The sequence below is a fragment of the Perca fluviatilis genome, chromosome 20, assembly GCF_010015445.1.
Source record: "Perca fluviatilis chromosome 20, GENO_Pfluv_1.0, whole genome shotgun sequence".
NCBI classification, from domain to species: Eukaryota; Metazoa; Chordata; class Actinopteri; order Perciformes; family Percidae; genus Perca; species Perca fluviatilis.
In genome coordinates this window covers 27,276,854-27,294,632 of record NC_053131.1, presented here as the reverse complement: position 1 = coordinate 27,294,632, position 17,779 = coordinate 27,276,854, and the positions used below count along the sequence as shown (strand labels likewise).

Below are 17,779 nucleotides of genomic sequence, written 5' to 3'. Positions count from 1 at the left end.
CACACACACACACACACACACACACACACACACACACACACACACACACACACACACCTATCTATTATCATTTGTTATTCTGGTGACTGACTATCATGAATAACTGTATGTGTGTAAATCAAGTCCGTAATAGAGGGCATATTTAGTGCAAAAGCTTTTAGTTTACATATCTGGCCACTTCGAAAAAGTAAGTTATAGTAATAGTTAATGAAAACCTTCTGTATCAACCTCAAAAATCCAGTATTGTTAGAGCCCAAGCAAGGCAGATCCCTGCTAAACCTTTGCTCTGATGGTTAGGGTTAGTAAAAGGTTTACGGAGAAAGTCAAAAACATAAATTACCTAACTGATAAATAAATGTTGGGAAATGATTGTGCTCCTTGATGAACACAAGAGACAAACATGCACTTGAAGATGTAGATAATGTTACAGAAGCATGGTGTCTGTGAACTAGCTAGCCAACATTGTTAATGTTAGCCTGCCAGCTAAAATGCTTTAGCCACTGTTACAAGAGTTTATACAGCGACGCTACAGCTTGTAGTAAAGTACGTAGTTAAGTTAATGGATGGTTAACATTATGTGCACTGGCTGGTGTACCTTTATGATAAAAGTTAGCTTAAGCTAGGTAGCATGCCGAAAAGGATGGTGCTCAGTGTGTTTAGCCACCAGTGATTTCACTTAAGTTAGCAAGCCACACAATCTTCTTCATACCTCCACTGACCACACACACACACACACACACACACACACACACACACACACACACACACACACACACACACACACACACACACACACAAAAAAACAACAAACAACACACACACACACACACACACACACACACACACACACCCCCATTGGAAATGTGGTGAGAAAAAGGAAAGGTTTCATTGGGAAAATAATTATAGGATTAAATGTGTGCCAGGATAAAAACATAGGAACATGAATTAAACAATAAAAGAGCAAGATAAATAGGAGTAAAATAAATTAGGTTTTTAATGATAAATATTGACCAACTGGAGGTCAAAGGGAAAGTAAGCTTTTTTTTTTAAACCCCATTCTAATAATTTAACTAACAATAGCAATAACTGATGCATTATATTTTTGACTTGTCTGATAAACTATTACTACATTTTGTCAGTTTCGGGATTCCATATCAATTTAAGAGTCCTTTTTGAAGTTATTCGAGGTCTTTCAGAAATATTGTTTAATCTTTACATGACTAATAATGCCCGAAATGATACCAAAGGTCTACACTAGTACATATAGGTTATGCACTCATAAAACGATGGATCACTGTTGTGAGTCTAACTGCTGGTAGCAGCAGCAGCAGCAGCAGAGAGCAGAAGAGAGCAGGCAAGTGTTATTTACATAAACTTCTGGTGTACTTACAAACTTTCCAATCCATCGTTTTATGAGTGCATAACCTATATGTACTAGTGTAGACCTTTGGTATCATTTCGGGCATTATTAGTCATTAAAGAGATACAAACGTGGGTCCATTAGCCCCGCGCTAAGCTATTCAGCGGCTAACGCTACTCTACGCTAACTCGCCCAATGTTAGACCCAGGTGAAAAAAGCTTCTGGGGGGGTGTTTGGCTCGAGGTCGTGGTGCAAAGGACCCTAGGGTAAATTACTCCGAACCATCACTTTAAGTGTTGTTATACATGTCTTTACACTCTGTCGTGTGTGTGTGTGTGTGTGTGTGTGTGTGTGTGTGTGTGTGTGTGTGTGTGTGTGTGTGTGTGTGTGTGCAGCCTGCGCAGAAACAGTAGCTGGGAACTGGACTGTAGCACTGCTGCAGCATGTTGGGTCAACTGAAAACAAGCTGACTATTTGTAGCATTCAGTCATTTTATAATAAATACAGTTTGACCCAGGGCAATGTAGGGAAACCATTAAAGAAGCAGAAGACAGACCGATGCAAACCCCTAATCGTTACAGTGTGTTACAATAAGGAAGTCCTCTATCAACTTTTGTCAGCTACACATTCCTGAACGGTCAACGCGGAGCTGTTTGAAACACTGGACCAAGCCAAATGTTATAACAAGAAGCCCACTCTGACCCAGTGGTCTAAATTGGTTTCTTTAAAACTTGTCTTCTACTTGTTTTGTTTTTTTCTTCCTCTCCTTTTTCTCCCATCATTGCAGTGCTATACAGGATGGCCCAATCTGTTTCGCTTCTCTCTTTTGCCCTTTTCTGCTGCACTCCCTCCGTCTTATCTGCCCATCCTCCTGCTCTCTGCATCGTTGTCCGCTCGGCTGCAGTCAGCCTGCAATGAGCCGCAAACTCGGTTTCATCATCTCAATTTCACTTCCCCTTTAAAGGACTGACCTCACACAAAACTACTATTTAAGGGAAAAAATACACACACGGGGGGGGGGGGGCATTGCCGAATGCGTGTGCACGTACACACACGAGGATCACCCTACGAGCACAGCAATACAGGAAATGATCCGCCCCACCCCAGGGCTGACAGATAATTTCACTGTGTCATGAAAGCCCGTCCCTGTGTGCAAGTTATTTCCTCTGAGGCAGTATTGCAGTCTGCTACTGCTGCTCTGCATTCGTCTGCAGCAAACATTTATTTTACACATGCATGCCTCATGGCAGCTACATGTATGACCACGTATAGAATGCATCGAATACATTATGTTGGGTGTGTTTAGACACACGCTTTACTTGCCAAAACATCTGCAACAGTAACCCCAAAGAGCATCACAGCACATAGCAGCAGTTGAAATCAACGCCCCAACTTGTTCTTGATCCATGCATACACATTGCAGGTCCATGATGTCTTCACATTTCACTGCGGTCAGTTTTAAAAGATGAAGCCGCTGTGGTATCTTCAGTACCGAAACACCGTGGTTGTGTCAAGCTACAGAGGAAACAAGAGAAACAACTGCACTAACCACAGGTGATACACGGTTTCCACTTTTCTCAATTTTATTTTTTAATTCACTTTGTCCTTTGTGTCAGATTTTGTAGTGGGATTTCGTATCAAAAAGGAGTCTCTTAAAACAAGTTACCACCATATATTGCATCTTGACTGGCGGTTATACAGCATCTCAGGAGCAGTAGGGCAACAAGTCACTGTGCATCAAGCAGCAATTATATAGCTCAGATATCATTTTCATAATGCAACAGGCCTCATATAAAATCATGCATTTCGTTTACAATGTTTAACCAGGAAACATTGAATTTTCATGTAGGTCTGCACTTTTATGACTAATGCATGCTTGTGTAATTGCTTTATTACTGTTGAGATTTAAACACATGGTTTCTTAGCAACTTATGATCCAATCTTAACCAAACCACAGCAGCCTAATTAAAGCTATAGTGTGTAGTTTCGGTCGCCCCCATGAGGAATTCTAAGTAATGACAACAAAACTGTCAGCGCGTCCACATGATTTACGCCCGAGCCGTTAAACAGTTAAAATCACGTTTTTTTCTCATACTAATGACACATGTACGCTTGTTTGTGTGGAAAGCCCGCTTTTATTAAGCAACTGTAGGAAGGCATTCGGAAAGGTCAACAGATGAGCGCCTCAGCGCACATGGGGCAACAAGCGCACGTTAACACAGGCGTGCACCTACATAATAATTCAATTCAATTTTATTTATAGTATCAAATCATAACAAAAGTTATCTCGAGACACTTTACAGATAGAGTAGGTCTAGACCACACTCTATAATTTCCAAAACCCCAACAATTACAGTAATTCCATCAAGAGCAAGCATTAGCAGTGGCTATCGCGACAGTGGCGAGGAAAAACTCCCTTTTAGGAAGAAACCTCGGCAGACCCAGACTCTTGGTAGGCGGTGTCTGACGGGCCGGTTGGGGGTGTGATGAACAGTAAGCTTTTATTAAATTTAAAATGTCCGATGCCTTATCGCGCTGATGTGACCGAGCACGACCCCAAACCCGAACCTCATTTCTAAATATCTGTCCGAACCCGGCCCGGCCCGTCGGGTACCGTCGGGTCTCGACGGGCTCGGTTCGGGTATCCATCCTCTAGTGACCACCCCCTCCTCCACGCAGTTGCTAGTAGCCAAGGAGGACACGGAGGATTAAAAGAACACGGACTCTTCAGAAGAGGTCATTTGCTTCACTTGATTTTCTGCGCGCGAAAGTCGCCAGAGAGAGTTGTGTGGAGCTGATGCCTAGCTTTGTAGCAACTCATTTGGCAATGGCTTGAATGTAACGGACGTTCATTAATATCAAAACGTTACGCACTAAAGCTAAAATATATTGAATGCTGGTGAAAATCAAGTATGATCATCGGCATGGCCGAGCTGATTTGTCACATGCAAATAAGTAAACCCTTGAAGTAAACCAACAGTGGCTGCTGCATACTTTCAATAGTAAAACATGCCTATTTGTCCCTAGGGCTGGGCAATATATCGATATTATATTGATATCGTGATAGGACACTAGATATCGTCTTAGATTTTGGATATTATAATATCGTAAATGGCTTAAGTGGTGTCTTTTCCTGGTTTTAAAGGCTGCATTACAATAAAGTGATGTCATTTTCTGTTAGCAGACTGTTCTAGCTCTTCTATTATTTTTACCTTTACCCACTTTAGTCATATCTACATTACTCAGAATTATTTATCTAAAATCGCATTGTGAAGACATTTTGTTAAAGCACCAATTGTCAACACTATAATATCACCACAATATCGACATTGAGGTATAAGGACAAGAATATCATGATATCTGATTTTCTCCGTATCGCCCAGCCCTATTTGTCCCTCAGCTCTGTGATCACAGGCAAAACGTTTGAACGTTAGCAGAGGCAGGACACAACTGGGACAGGTCACATGTGGAGCTCATGTACCTGAGGTGCGTCCGCTTTTCTGGCCAAGGCAATGGACGGAAACAATGCACTTTCAAAGCAAATAAAGATCAAGTGTCGCTGAATAGTTCAGAAGTCTTAAGTGTTTTGTGATGAAAAGGTCACTGCTCATCACAAAGATCCATTAATAATCAATCATGTACATACTAGGGGTGTCACGATTCCATTTGTGATTTAAACATTCAACATAGGGACGGCAATGCCACAATAAGAGCCATTAGATGGCAGAAGGGTACTTTGCAAGTTTGTCAGTGTTTACAAGGTGCAATTGAATGCACCATTAGCTTAACAAGATGCACGTGAATGCACCACGGAGTCCCTTCAGAGCCCACATGGTTTGCCTTCCTTGTTTGTTTATATAATAAAGCAGCATGGCAGTTAGCTCTGTACCAAAGTGTTCAAAGTAGAAAGACGCTGCAGCAGAGGGGGTACAGTTTCACAGATTTCCAACTTTGGACATGAAAAAAAGATGACAAACATTCGTCGACAGTTGCCACAAGGAATACAAAATAAACACTCTGTTGCAACGCTTGGACTCACTACAGGCATGTAGCAAACATTCCCTATCTACAAAATCTTGGTGACATATTATTCCTTTCTCTGTCATTTCTATATCTCCCTGTTAAACAAGATAAATCAAGTGTGGAGGAAGGATAAATAAATAAATACATGTTGCCCTGGTGATGGCAAGAGGCACCGGTGGCTCTGCAGTGAAGTAGTGAAATGATGTTAGTGGATGGGACAAAATAGTTTTTTTCTTTTGTAAATCAAACTGCACTTGAAACTGCTTGGCTAACTCGGCTCGGCTGGTGTCAGCTAGGCCTGTTTGTAGCGATGACATCTTTTGCTTTTAAAAATGGGTGAAATTCCCCTTTAAAAATGCTTTATTTAAAAGCATCAGCAGATATTTCAAGACCTCATGACTGACAGAGACCTTGTACGTCATACATAATAAGATGTTTAATGCATCGGAGTAACACAAGAGAAAGGGCTCTGTTGATTTGCTTCCATTAGTGTTACTGTAAAAATAACAAAATAAATGCCAACAAGCCTCTGGAGGACAATCCTCGGCTACTCAGTCGAAGCAGCTATTTATAAATATTAAATAACTTACAAGTGTCTGGGGAAGTGTGAAGCTGGATCATAATGCATCTGACATATCTGGGCCTGTTCCAGACAAACACAGATCCTCCCTTCCTTGTCCAAAGCAATGTTGGCTTTACTTACATTAAAAGGGAACCTTTTTTTTTTGGTAGCAATGAATCTAAATAATTACAAACCATGATGTCAGATCTTCTACCCGAGCTTGATAAACAGGACACTTCCCTGTACAACTTACAGTAATGTCTTCCTGAGCTGATAGGAGCATTATCCATCCAGTTAGGCTTATCAGTAGGAGTTGTTATGTATCTATTAGATAGCACTTCAGCATTCTATCGCTGCTATACTGTAATCCAGCAAATGGGTTATGGCCGGTTGCTTAGCAACTCCTGCAAAATACAAAGACGAGTCAAAGCTACAGAGAAGCAGCAGGCAGGAGTTTTATAAGCACTCTGTTACAGCACGTTCTCTTCTTTTCCATTTTATTTACCCAACTTGCTGTTGACATTACGGAGCTGTCGTTCTCCCTTCGCCTGCTTCCACTCTTTATCACCCTATAAAAAGCCACGTGGATCCACCACTCAGGAATGTGATGGCATCAACCTGAAAGAAGCTTAACCAAGAGAGAAATAACTAGAGCCCGACCGATATATCGGCGGGCCAATATTATCGGCCGATATTAGGCAGTTTCCAAACTATTGGCATTGGCATTTATAATGGCAGATAAATGAATATTTAAAAAATAAAATAAAAATGGACGAAACACCCTTCAACCATGTTCTGAGTGTTGGCGTTGCATAGTTTGTCCACCCGAGGGCGCTCTACAAACGTCCCCGTTGGCAACACTCGTGTTCAACCCTTTAAGTTTCATATCTTAAGTTTTTATTTTTATACATTTTATTTATCAGAACTTTAATATATTTTGATGTTCCTCTGTTCTGTTGTGACAATAAAACAAACAAAGTTTATTTTTAAACTGCATTATCATATTATTTTAGTGAGGACACAAATAACTAATGTTAGGGAAATCTTTTTTTTTTTTTTATATATATATATATCGGCCGATATCGGATTTTTAAATCACCAAATATTTGTATCGATATCGGCCTTAAAAATCCTTTATTGGTCAGGCTCTAGAAATAACCCAATTATTCAAAGCCTCTCACATCACAAACTCTCCCTGCTCAATTTGCAATTATCCCCCACTCTTAATAAAAAAAAAATTCCTCCGCTCAAACCCATCTCATCACTAGGCATGTGGAACAGAAAACAAGCAGCACTGCTCTGGGCTTTAAAAGGATTGAGCAGAAAGTTAATGTTTTGATTAAATTCCAGCCGTTTTAAAAATAGTTGTGGGGATAAACGGTGGGCCGGGCAGAGTGAGGGGACCGTGCCAGGCAGGGCCCGTAAACCCTCCAAGAAAGACACAACGGCAGGAATCCTGCGGAGGCTCACAAATAGCACAGCTAATGTCTCCACGGGGAATAACAACAGTATGTCTTACTCTTGCTTTTGACAGATTTCTGTCCCATGCTCCTGTGCCCTGTGCATTTTTGGCACCCACGCTTTATTATAAAGTATACGGAGGAATGTGCCAGGAAAAATGCGTAGCAAAGGCAGGACTGCATGTACATAAGGTCCTGCTGTATGTTAACCTTAAACATGGCTTTCTGAATTATCATAATGTTCCATAATGTGTTACGTTTCTTACTGCAAACCAAATTGTTGTCCAACATTTATGTCAATGTTCTATCAAACGATCACAGCAGAAATTTGTAAATTAAAAAGGGTGATTTGCCACAACCAAATTCATCATGAAATTTGACCACAACAAAGTTAAATAATGCTGTTTGGAAACTGCAAAATAAACACTCACGTACAAGTTCTGATTGACAATGTTAATATGGAAATAGTATATGAAGATACATTTCCGGGTGTGATATAAGACCACAAAATCTGCAGGAAACCTCATATAAAAAAAACAAAACCAACATGTGTGAGCAAAGTTGCCACGGAGCAAAAACAAGACACAAACTGGATCATTAAGCACTTCTATTACCATATCTGAATTATCATTTCTTCACTCTTGGACATTTCATAATTCATGTCCACACTTAGGCCATAACCTGTGATAAGGGGTATCATAAGCCAAGAGAGTTGGAAACCAATGGATTAATCTACGGATTATTTTTTCCAATTGATTGTTAGGTCTACAAAATGTCAGCAACTGGCACAAACTGGCCATCAAAAGTTCTCAGAGCCCATGAGGATATCTTCAAATGTCTTCTTTTGTCCAACCAACAGTACAAACCCAAAGAAATTCTGTTTACTATCATATAAGAGTTAAAGGTCCCATGACATGGTGCTTTTTGGAAGCTTTTATATAGGCCTTAGTGGTCCCCTAATACTGTATCTGAAGTCTCTTTTCCCTTTGACCAGCTGCCACTTTGCTCGTTTGAAAGCGTCTCTCTCTCTCTCTCTCTCTCTCTCTCTCTCTCTCTCTCTCTCTCTCTCTCTCTCTCTCTCTCTCTCTCTCTCTCTCTCTCTCTCTCTCTCTCTCTCTCTCTCTCTCTCTCTCTCTCTCTCTCTCTCTCTCTCTCTCTCTCTCTCTCTCTCTCTCTCTCTCTCTCTCTCTCTCTCTCTCTCTCTCTCTCTCTCTCTCTCTCTCTCTCTCTCTCTCTCTCTCTCTGGGCAAAGCAGAGAAAGGGGAGGTAACCTTGCTCCTTATGACCTCATAAGGAGAAAATTCCAGATCGGCCCATCTGAGCTTTCATTTTCCATCCTTATGTTTATTTTGAATTATTTAGTGTTTTTGTCACAGATCTCATCTAAGGCAGTAAAAAACCTCAGTTTCCCTGTCATTGAATAGCTTTAGTAGACCAACTTGCAATAAAAGGCAGCAACATTAGAATATTGTCGCTAGGCTGAGTTTCAGTTTCAACTCTTCATTTGTATATAAATATTTTTTAGTATCGCCACAAACTATTTGATTTATTTATAGCTTCGACACTAAAACACGACTGGACTAAAGCTCTACCAAACACAAACAAACTCTTGTTTGGGTTTGTTGAAGGAAATGAAAGCAGCATGGACACTGTCTATCCATAGCTGTTATGGGTTGCATTGTTCCGTCGTTGCTGCGGGCTGCACACAACGCAGCTTGTGCGTCGCTAAGATCAAGTGAATAAACGCGTCTGCTTGTGAAAATGAACGCAAATGTGTGTCCACGAGTACCCAAGTCTGTGCACATGCATGCACGCGCGTGCGTGAGAGAAAGTGCGTGTATGTGTGTAGGAGGTTGTGATGGAATGATAGCGCTGTGGCCAGATGGATGGGTTATGTATTGTGCGTGGGAAGACTCCTGCTCTCTTCTCTGCTCACTCACACCCTCAAACAAAAAATACAGAGATTCAGGTATCAAACTTTTTCACAGACACACACACAAACACACACACAACAGGGTGAAGATTTTTGCACAAGCCAACAACAGAATTTAACAACAAGATCTGTGAATACAGCAACTGTCAACTGCAAGCGTGCTTTGCAAAACATCGGTTCACGTCCCCCGTCGTCGGTGTGGAAAGTGAAAGTTCCTCAAAAGTCAAATCTTCCATCAGAGCTATTATTATCCAAAAATTGTTCACAAAGATTAGAGACTGGGCGCCGTTTTATTTATCTGCGTGCATCACAAGCTGCATTGTGCACCGCTGTGTGCACGGCCACATTATCTCAACCAAGGTCTTTACGTCTAGACAAGGAGATCCTCCAGATTAAAAGACAAATCTTAAGGGTGTATACATTTCCTTTCACATGAGAACCATATACTGTTGCAAACACCTCAAGACACCCTATTCCAGCTTTGTGTCTAGTCCAAATGTCAGATTACGAGAACAGATGAGATTCACCGCAGTTTATTTAAAGGTTTATCATACACCAGATGGGGAACTCAGCTGTAGCATAGTCGTCGTCGTAGTAGTAATAATAACAATAATAACAACAACAACAACTTGAGTTTAAGAAATATTTTAGCTTTTCTGGACATATAGCATACCCTTGCATTCCTTCTCACATCCCTGTAAGGTGGATAGTGAACCAGCTGATGTCTTGTTTTATTTTCCAAGGTATTATATAATGTGCTGTTAAGTATGTGTATATTTATTTGTGTGTGTGTGTGTGTGTGTGTCTCTGTGGGTGAGAGCATGAGTGTGTGTGTGTGTGGGTGCTGGATTTTTGCTCAGTTTGTAATGCATGTTGTACAGCAGGTTAGGGGAATCCATTTACCTTTTAAAGCAAAAATAACAAGACTCAAGATTCATCAGCCACTGTAATTTTTGTTCCAAATTCTTTACTTTTTAAGTCATTTTACCTGCCAGTAAGAAGTTAGTTTAAGGTCAACTGTAAACATCTGTCTGATGTATCACAGCAGCTGGGTCATCAACAACAATGCAGCCCATTCTATTAAAGTGCAGCCAGGGTCCCACAGATTTGTCTTTAAAATGGGATTCTCCACTAAGTATGGGAATTGATAAGATTTTCTTGATGCCAATGCCATTATCGATTCTGCTTATCGGTCCGATTCTTTATTGATTCCCTCATTAATTACCGACCAGTTTTCTGTGTAGAAAAAAGTAGGCCCACACAGGTTTTCTGCAACTGTTTTTATTATCTCCGCGTCTGGCTGTAGCCTGAGGGATGGCTGTAGCTGTACCAACAGTCTGTCATCATCTAATATGGATGAAATGCATTTGTTTTCATTTAGGTTTTCTTAGTCAAAGAATAGAAATCTGCTAAGCCCGCCTGCGCTTGTTGCGAGTTTCCAGCAGCATAGACACATGAGTTTGACATCTTTGTTTTGCAATGCGCCATGTGCAACTGAAAAATGTGTCTGCATCGATAGAAGGAATCGATAAGCTCTGAGGCATACGATTACAATGGATCGGAAAATTTGGAACCAATTCTCAACTGGAGCCATTACCATCTATACCAATTCAAATGTACTTACACCAAAATGTAACATACTACACCTTGGGCAAAGTGTGCTAAGTGTTAGGTTACTAACTTTGTATGATATTGCTAATAAAGAGATAAACAATGTGCTAAATAGCACCCTGTAAAACCACACAGTCACTTTTAAATTCACTAATTAAGTTATATCTCGTTTGTTTAATCTGTACTGTCGCCACAGTGACTTCAGGAAGTCATATGACCAAACAATGTTCGCATAACCCTACATAAGTCACTCCTGCCTTTTGTACAACATTAATCAAACAATATTTAGTTACCTTCAGACAGAGCCTGGCGAGAGGTTTTCACCGTTTCCAGTCTTTGTGCAAAGCTAAGCTAACCGGCTGCTGGCTGTAGCTACATATTTACCGTACAGACTGTGGTATCAAGCCTATCAACTCTTGGCGAGAAAGCAAATAAGCGTATTTTCAAACTGTCAAACTATTCCTTTGAGAAACAAAAAATTGAAACTCAAATGACATTACACAGACAAAATACGTAAGTGAAATAGGAGTATTTGTAGTTCAAACTAAAGCCTTGACACAAAACGTATCCTAGGTATTTAGAAAAACCTCTAGTGGACCGTCTATGGCTTTAATAAACAGGGAAAACCCTGATAAAGTTACTTAGTTCTGACCACTAAAGAAGACCAGATGATCCATAGCTGAAGTGAAGTGTAACATTTTAAAACCGCTGAGGGCTTGCACACCGGGAAGACGCCGGCCCGGGTCTTCTTCACTGAAGTGGAGCGAAAACCAAAAAAAGACTGCGGAGAGGCCCGACAGTCTCATCAGAGGAGGTGTGGAGCAGAGAGACTGGCTTGTTTTGCAGAGAAAAAAAAGAAAAAGAAATTGGCCGGGGCCACCGTCCCCAGTGCCTTATAAGGCAGTGTTTCTATCCAGCTAGCACATTGAAGCCGCTGACTGCTGCTGCTAGCCTGAGAGCAACTAAACTGCACTCCAGAGACAGAGCGGACGCTCAGGTTGACTATCAGGGTAAAGACAATGTACAAGACACACAGGGGTTATCCCCACCTCCCTAAAGGGTTTATTAAAGGAAGACGTTTCAGTGTGGGCGGGGGATGTGGGACAAGAAGATAAGAGAAATGGAAAAGACCAGAGAAGGTTGAGAAAAAGGGAGACAGGAGATGTTGGATGAGAAAGATAGTGATAAACATTAGGTTGGAAATGAAAGGACAACATAGGGAGAAAGGAACTAACTGAGAATAAGTGAATGGAAATAGAGGAGAGAAACAAACAAGGGAAAGCAACACTATATGCGAAACAAGTGCATTCTGTTATTAAATGGGTTGGTCACCTAATGCTGAGCAAGGAGGGGATCGCACTGATTGAACAGCAAAGAGACAGCCGGGGACTGGGACTGTCCCTGGGACTGTCCCTGGGACTGTCCCTGCCCCCCCCAAGACATGATCTGGAAGACATCAGACCAACTCTTAGCTATCCATATCTCATATCGTTCACACTTAAGTGCTGTGCATAAAGTTAAATGGCAGTACCAGGTCCGCAGCTGTATCACAAGGCTTTGGACTGGAGCTCCAGTTAAAATACCTGCAGTGTGTTTAACAAGCCTGAGAGGAGGGGCTGAGCTGCAGGCTGAGAGAGAAGCTGAGGCAGAGAAAAAGAGATAAGGCTGAAAAGTGAACGGAGGGGGAAAGTGCAGCCATTCGCAGGGACTTTGAGCCCCATATATAGCTGCTAACTATTTACTCAATGAGGTCATTTCCTTTAGGACGACCGAAAGGCAACTTATGTGACTTGCAATCAAGTGTCCATGTTTTTCCTTTATCTCGAGAAATGTCCTTTCTTTTGTTTACCCTCAACAATCACTCCCTGTGCTTGGAGCTGCCAAGTAAGTCCAGCACTTCATCAGCAACGGCGTGCTGCCAAATAATGATCAATGCAGTTTGCACGAAGGGAAGGTTGCTGAGACTTTAGGTTACATTTGATCGAATGCTGATAGAGGCAATATAGTGATTAACAGTTTATATGACCACAGTGGACGGTGCCATTAAAGCACCATTAATGTGATTTCTTTTTTGCTGAGTATTCTGTTCTTTTTGGAAGAAGGTGTGACTTAAGCGTTCATTACAAATGGCAGAATTGTTTACAGAGGAATCTCTGCTGCCTATTTGTAATGTCAGGGTACAATACTGTATATCACAGCTCATAAAAAGGGTCAGATTTCTTTACAGGAAGGTCACTGAGTTTACTTGACATATGCTGCAGATTCCTCACTGTCAGCTTTCCGTATCCTCAGGGTGGTCAGCCCTCTGCTCCCTGGCAAGTCCTAAATGCATCGGACTTCCAAGTTCAGAAAAGTACAGACCTGATATTACCAAGTTTATTTTACAAAGCTGTTATTTTGGGGACTACATAACAGTCAACAGAGCAGCTTCTTCTGAATAATTTTTTTTTTTGGTCTGTTGCTATGACACAATAGCAGGGGATGTGTGATTCATCGTTCACTGAATATACGCCTGTGAGCAATTATTAAGGCACTTCAATGATGCATGTTTTTATTCAACCTGAAAAAAAAAAGGACATTTCTGAGCACGTCAGTGTTTGTGTGTGTACGAGTGTGTGCTGGAATCCCACTGTGAGCAGCACAAAACGTCTTGATCCCTGCGACCGCTCCAAGGCTGCTAAAAATGGAAAACTGCAGCCTGTTCTCTCCTACGCATGCTTCCCACTCAACTTTTGTCTCAAACACTCAACACCTCTATCTCGCACGCTTGCATGCAGGAAGTAGACACCACCAGTGTTCAAGCAAGTATTCTGCTCAATGTTTTAAGGGAAGAGGGAGGGAATAGACCAGGAGTGTCTCAAGTAGTGTGGGGGGGGGACAGGGGAGGGTATGTACAGGGGGGCCCCAAGCTAGATGGGGCCCATTAACAGGGGCGAGGTGATGCTTTTTAAGATAGACCCGACAGTGTGTTTGTCCTCTGTCAGATCCAGTTAGGGGGCCCAGAAATCCAAACACCCCCACTAAAACGGATGTAACTTTACAGCCAAAGCAGGTCCTGTGACACAGCGCTGGCTCTGAATTACAGTTAGAGGTGAGGGTTTGAAAATAACGTTTTCGGGTCCAGACATTGACAGGGACTCCAGCTTTCTCATTCAAAGCGCTTTCCCTCAAGTTCCGATTTGTTAGTTCCTGTGGACCATAACCAACACCAGAATTTATTTTGGGAAAAACAGAAGACACACTTTCCTATTTCAGCCTAATGTCATTATATACACTGGTGTAATGGGAGTATTTTTCCACTGCCTTGTGCAACTTTAGGTCATCAGAAAACTTGCCAAAAGCATCTCTCAAGGGGTACACCACTTGTACTTCTTCACCAGACCCAGTTCAGAGTATTAAGTCTTCTCTCCACAGAGTATTATTTGCCCAAAAGTATAATTTTATTCTATAATTTCTGCTATTTGCCTAAGGGGACAATAATTTCCATTTGCCTCAGTATCTGACATGGTACATGCTGGCATCAGATCGTATCTGTATAGGAAATTTAAAATACTACTACCGTATTTTAACTTTGCATAAAATAATCAACATCTAGTAACAGTACTGGTCTATGCATAGCCTGATAAACAGACTAGCATGGATCAGACTAGTCCATCTTCTGATGGTCAAATAAATGTTTTAAATATTCAATCATGGCACATGCTGTATAAATAAAAAGGTGATTCAATCTTACAAGTGCAATCACAGGGACGTGAGAGTTTGCTGCTTAACAACTGAAAAATCTATGAAAAATCTCAAAAATTTCGGACCACGAAAACAGTGGTGGAAACGCACCAGCTTGTGTCCTAGATATTATGTGGGAAGTAAGACAGAAACAAGTGGAATCAGTAGGATTCACATGCTGCGTGTAAATGGTAATCAATTTGCACTCCTGTAATACACGGCTTTAATGTAACATTTAGAGATGGAATATAAGGACAATTTACTGAGCTGTAGAGTTTGGGGCATACAGTGTAGGGCTGACGGATACAAGGAAAATATGCAATATGCGATAAAGTTGTATATCGCGATAACGATATCACTTGCGATAAATAAACAGATTCAAACTGTACTCAGTTTTGCATTTCTGCTGCTTTCAGTATTCAGCTAAATACAACAAATCACATGTTGAATTTAAAACAAATAAAAGGAAATAATTTTCAACATTCTATTGAACAAATTCAAAATTGAATTGAATGTAGCAGCAGCACTTAAAAACAAAGAATGACAGTTACACTTATTATATTTTCTTTCAACTAACAAAAAAGTGTCTATCGCATATGTTGCAGCCTTTTGCGATGTGTATATTGCGCAAGTTGATATTGCGATGGCGATAAAGAAAAAAAACGATATATTTTGCAGCCCTAATGCAGGGGCAGGTGAAGGATTTAGTTTCACATATATGTATGCATATGAAAAGGAAATTTGATCAATGTATCATGCCAAAGATATCAAGTCCTGTAGTTGTGTTATTTTGGATTATTAAAGAATTCATATTTAGCTGGGAATCAAGCTGGAGCCTAATTGTAACATACTGGTTTCCTGAAGACCCTCTGAGCAGATTCATGAGTTTTGGCTCATGAAAAAAAGTGTGGTAGCCTACTGGGTGGACAACATCTTTCTAATCACATATCAGTGCAGGAAGACCAGAATAGATGTGTAGATCTCGTGGGTAGTAGGACAATCCTGGTCTGGTGGGCCGAACAGTGACCCAGGAGTGAGTTTCAGCCGGAAATATGAGTCTCCATAAACACACCAAGTGGGACATTCTCCACTAGTTAATCCTAATCTGTAGACACGCTTCACAGCGCCCCAAACTGCACTGTCTGCACTCAGTCTTAACTATTAATCAGGCCTATCTACTGTATATCCACCATGAGGCTCTTATTATAGCAACTTTTTCTACAAAGAAAAATGGGTGTTATGGCAAGGTAGGCTACCTGATTTCAGGACAGAATGGAAACTGTACAGTTTCATAACCGGTGGAGATGAGAAAAATAATAATAAATTGTCCTATGCAGCATACCAGTCTGCCTAATGTAAAAGCAATGCTAACAGTAGCAGGTTACAATTTGAGAATGAAAAGAAGAAAAATGAAGAGAGAGATATATATAAAAATGTGAAAAGCATACGTTAACAAAGTCTGTGCATAACGTATGTATGTGTCTAGCGTTTCAGCGATTAGACAACATGGCATCATTAATAATCTATGAGGTGTATCCCACTTGACTTACCAGCAAACTTTCCAGGTTTATGGCAGATCGGGGCTCTCTGATCATGTCCTCCAGCTTTTTCAGCCGGGTTTCCATCCTCCTCTCCGCGCCGAGCGACATGGCTGCAGGCAGCGTCGGTCGTTAAAAGTTGAGTAAAATATCAAGAGCTCTTCCAAACTGTTTTTAAGTTTACATGTGAAACCTCTTTGTTCCTGGCTAATGGCCGTGGGCCTAGCGGAGCAGCCTTGGGCTCTCAGCCCACCCAAATCGCTTCCAACAGGAATAGTGTGCACAATGAAGAGAAAAATATTCCCAAAGCAGAAACTCCCCGCGTCCGAAAAAAACTTGCCGAGTGAGCGGGCCTTCAGTTTGCTAGCTAGCTGTTTGGGGTTTTCAGCTAATAAAAGATAAACGTCACACTTGAATTATCACCTCCCGTTAACTGAAAGATGCATTTTTCCAACTCGGCGATAAAGTTTGAAATGTGGAGATACCAGCAACAGGCAGCAGGGCGTTTTCTTTGCCCCCCTCTCCTCCCCTTCCCTTTGGTTTTGGCCGCTTGGAAATGCTTTGGACTCGCTCTTTAGAGACAATTCCGCTTCGTTACACCCCATTCAAGAACGTGTGAAGCCCGTTAGTGTTGTAGTTTACCCTCGGTGCTGCCACAAGTCATCCGAAGGGGCGATAATGTCTGTTCTCCCGCGCTGAATTTTTAATAAGCAGACACTCTCTTCCTGGATTTCTTCTCGCATTTTCGCGAGTGTCCTCCTTGTCTTGTCCTTGTTATGGTGCTTAGTTTAAAAAAAAAAAAAAAAAAAAAAAAAAAAAAAAAAAGTAGTTTTACTCGTAAAGAAAAGTCCTCCAGCGGCTGAATTTTTCCTACTCAACTACTAGCTACACACACTATAACTTTTACACTGTCATTTTAGCTGTTATTATATTATACCACATTTTATTTTTTTTAAAAAAATATTCGACATGTATTGTAGTATCTTGAATAGAACTTTATGACAGACAAACAGACACTTCTCTGATTGGCTGTTACTCCTACAACATTCCTACAATAACAACATTTCAAAATAAAGTTAATTTCAGTATATCAAGTGTACCCTTGGGATTTGGAGATCCATGTTCCTTAAGTTTCAGATCACTAGCAAAATATAAGTAGTTATTCCAGGCCCAAGGTCAACCTGTCCACCGAATTTCATGAAAATCCATCATTGGGTTTCTGCAATATTCTCCCTACATATAACCTGTTCCTTGTGGTTGATAAAACTGTGGTTGATATTATCAAATCAACTATTAAGGATCATATGCACCCTTAAGGGGTCTCAGAAAAAATAACGAATAGTTGATTTTATTTAGGCGACATTATTATCCCAGCATACAGAAAGTGCGAGACTGATATATTTAATCGATTGCAATAAATAAATAAATAAATAATAAAGTGTGGGAGTTTGGGGTGTTGTCAGAAAATGTGATGTAATCTGTTTTCACACAACAGAGGGAGCAGTTGGACCACATATGCATCCCTTCACCTTGCTCCACCTTAATGGTCATAAAGCTCTATTAAAATGA

The 17,779-nt window shown here is 40.9% G+C and overlaps 1 protein-coding gene across 3 annotated transcripts in view; it reads right to left on the bottom strand.

The window, feature by feature from the left end:
- rock2a (rho-associated, coiled-coil containing protein kinase 2a) overlaps positions 1 to 17,023 on the bottom strand; it is a 46,133-nt gene extending 29,110 nt beyond the window's left edge. For all 3 annotated transcript variants that reach the window (XM_039785888.1, XM_039785889.1, XM_039785890.1), the window contains exon 1: positions 16,223 to 17,023. In XM_039785888.1, coding sequence (XP_039641822.1) covers positions 16,223 to 16,321 — 99 coding nt within the window. In that variant the 5' untranslated portion in view covers positions 16,322 to 17,023. The remainder of the gene's footprint in view (positions 1 to 16,222) is intronic.
- Between the last annotated feature and the right edge of the window lie 756 nt (positions 17,024 to 17,779).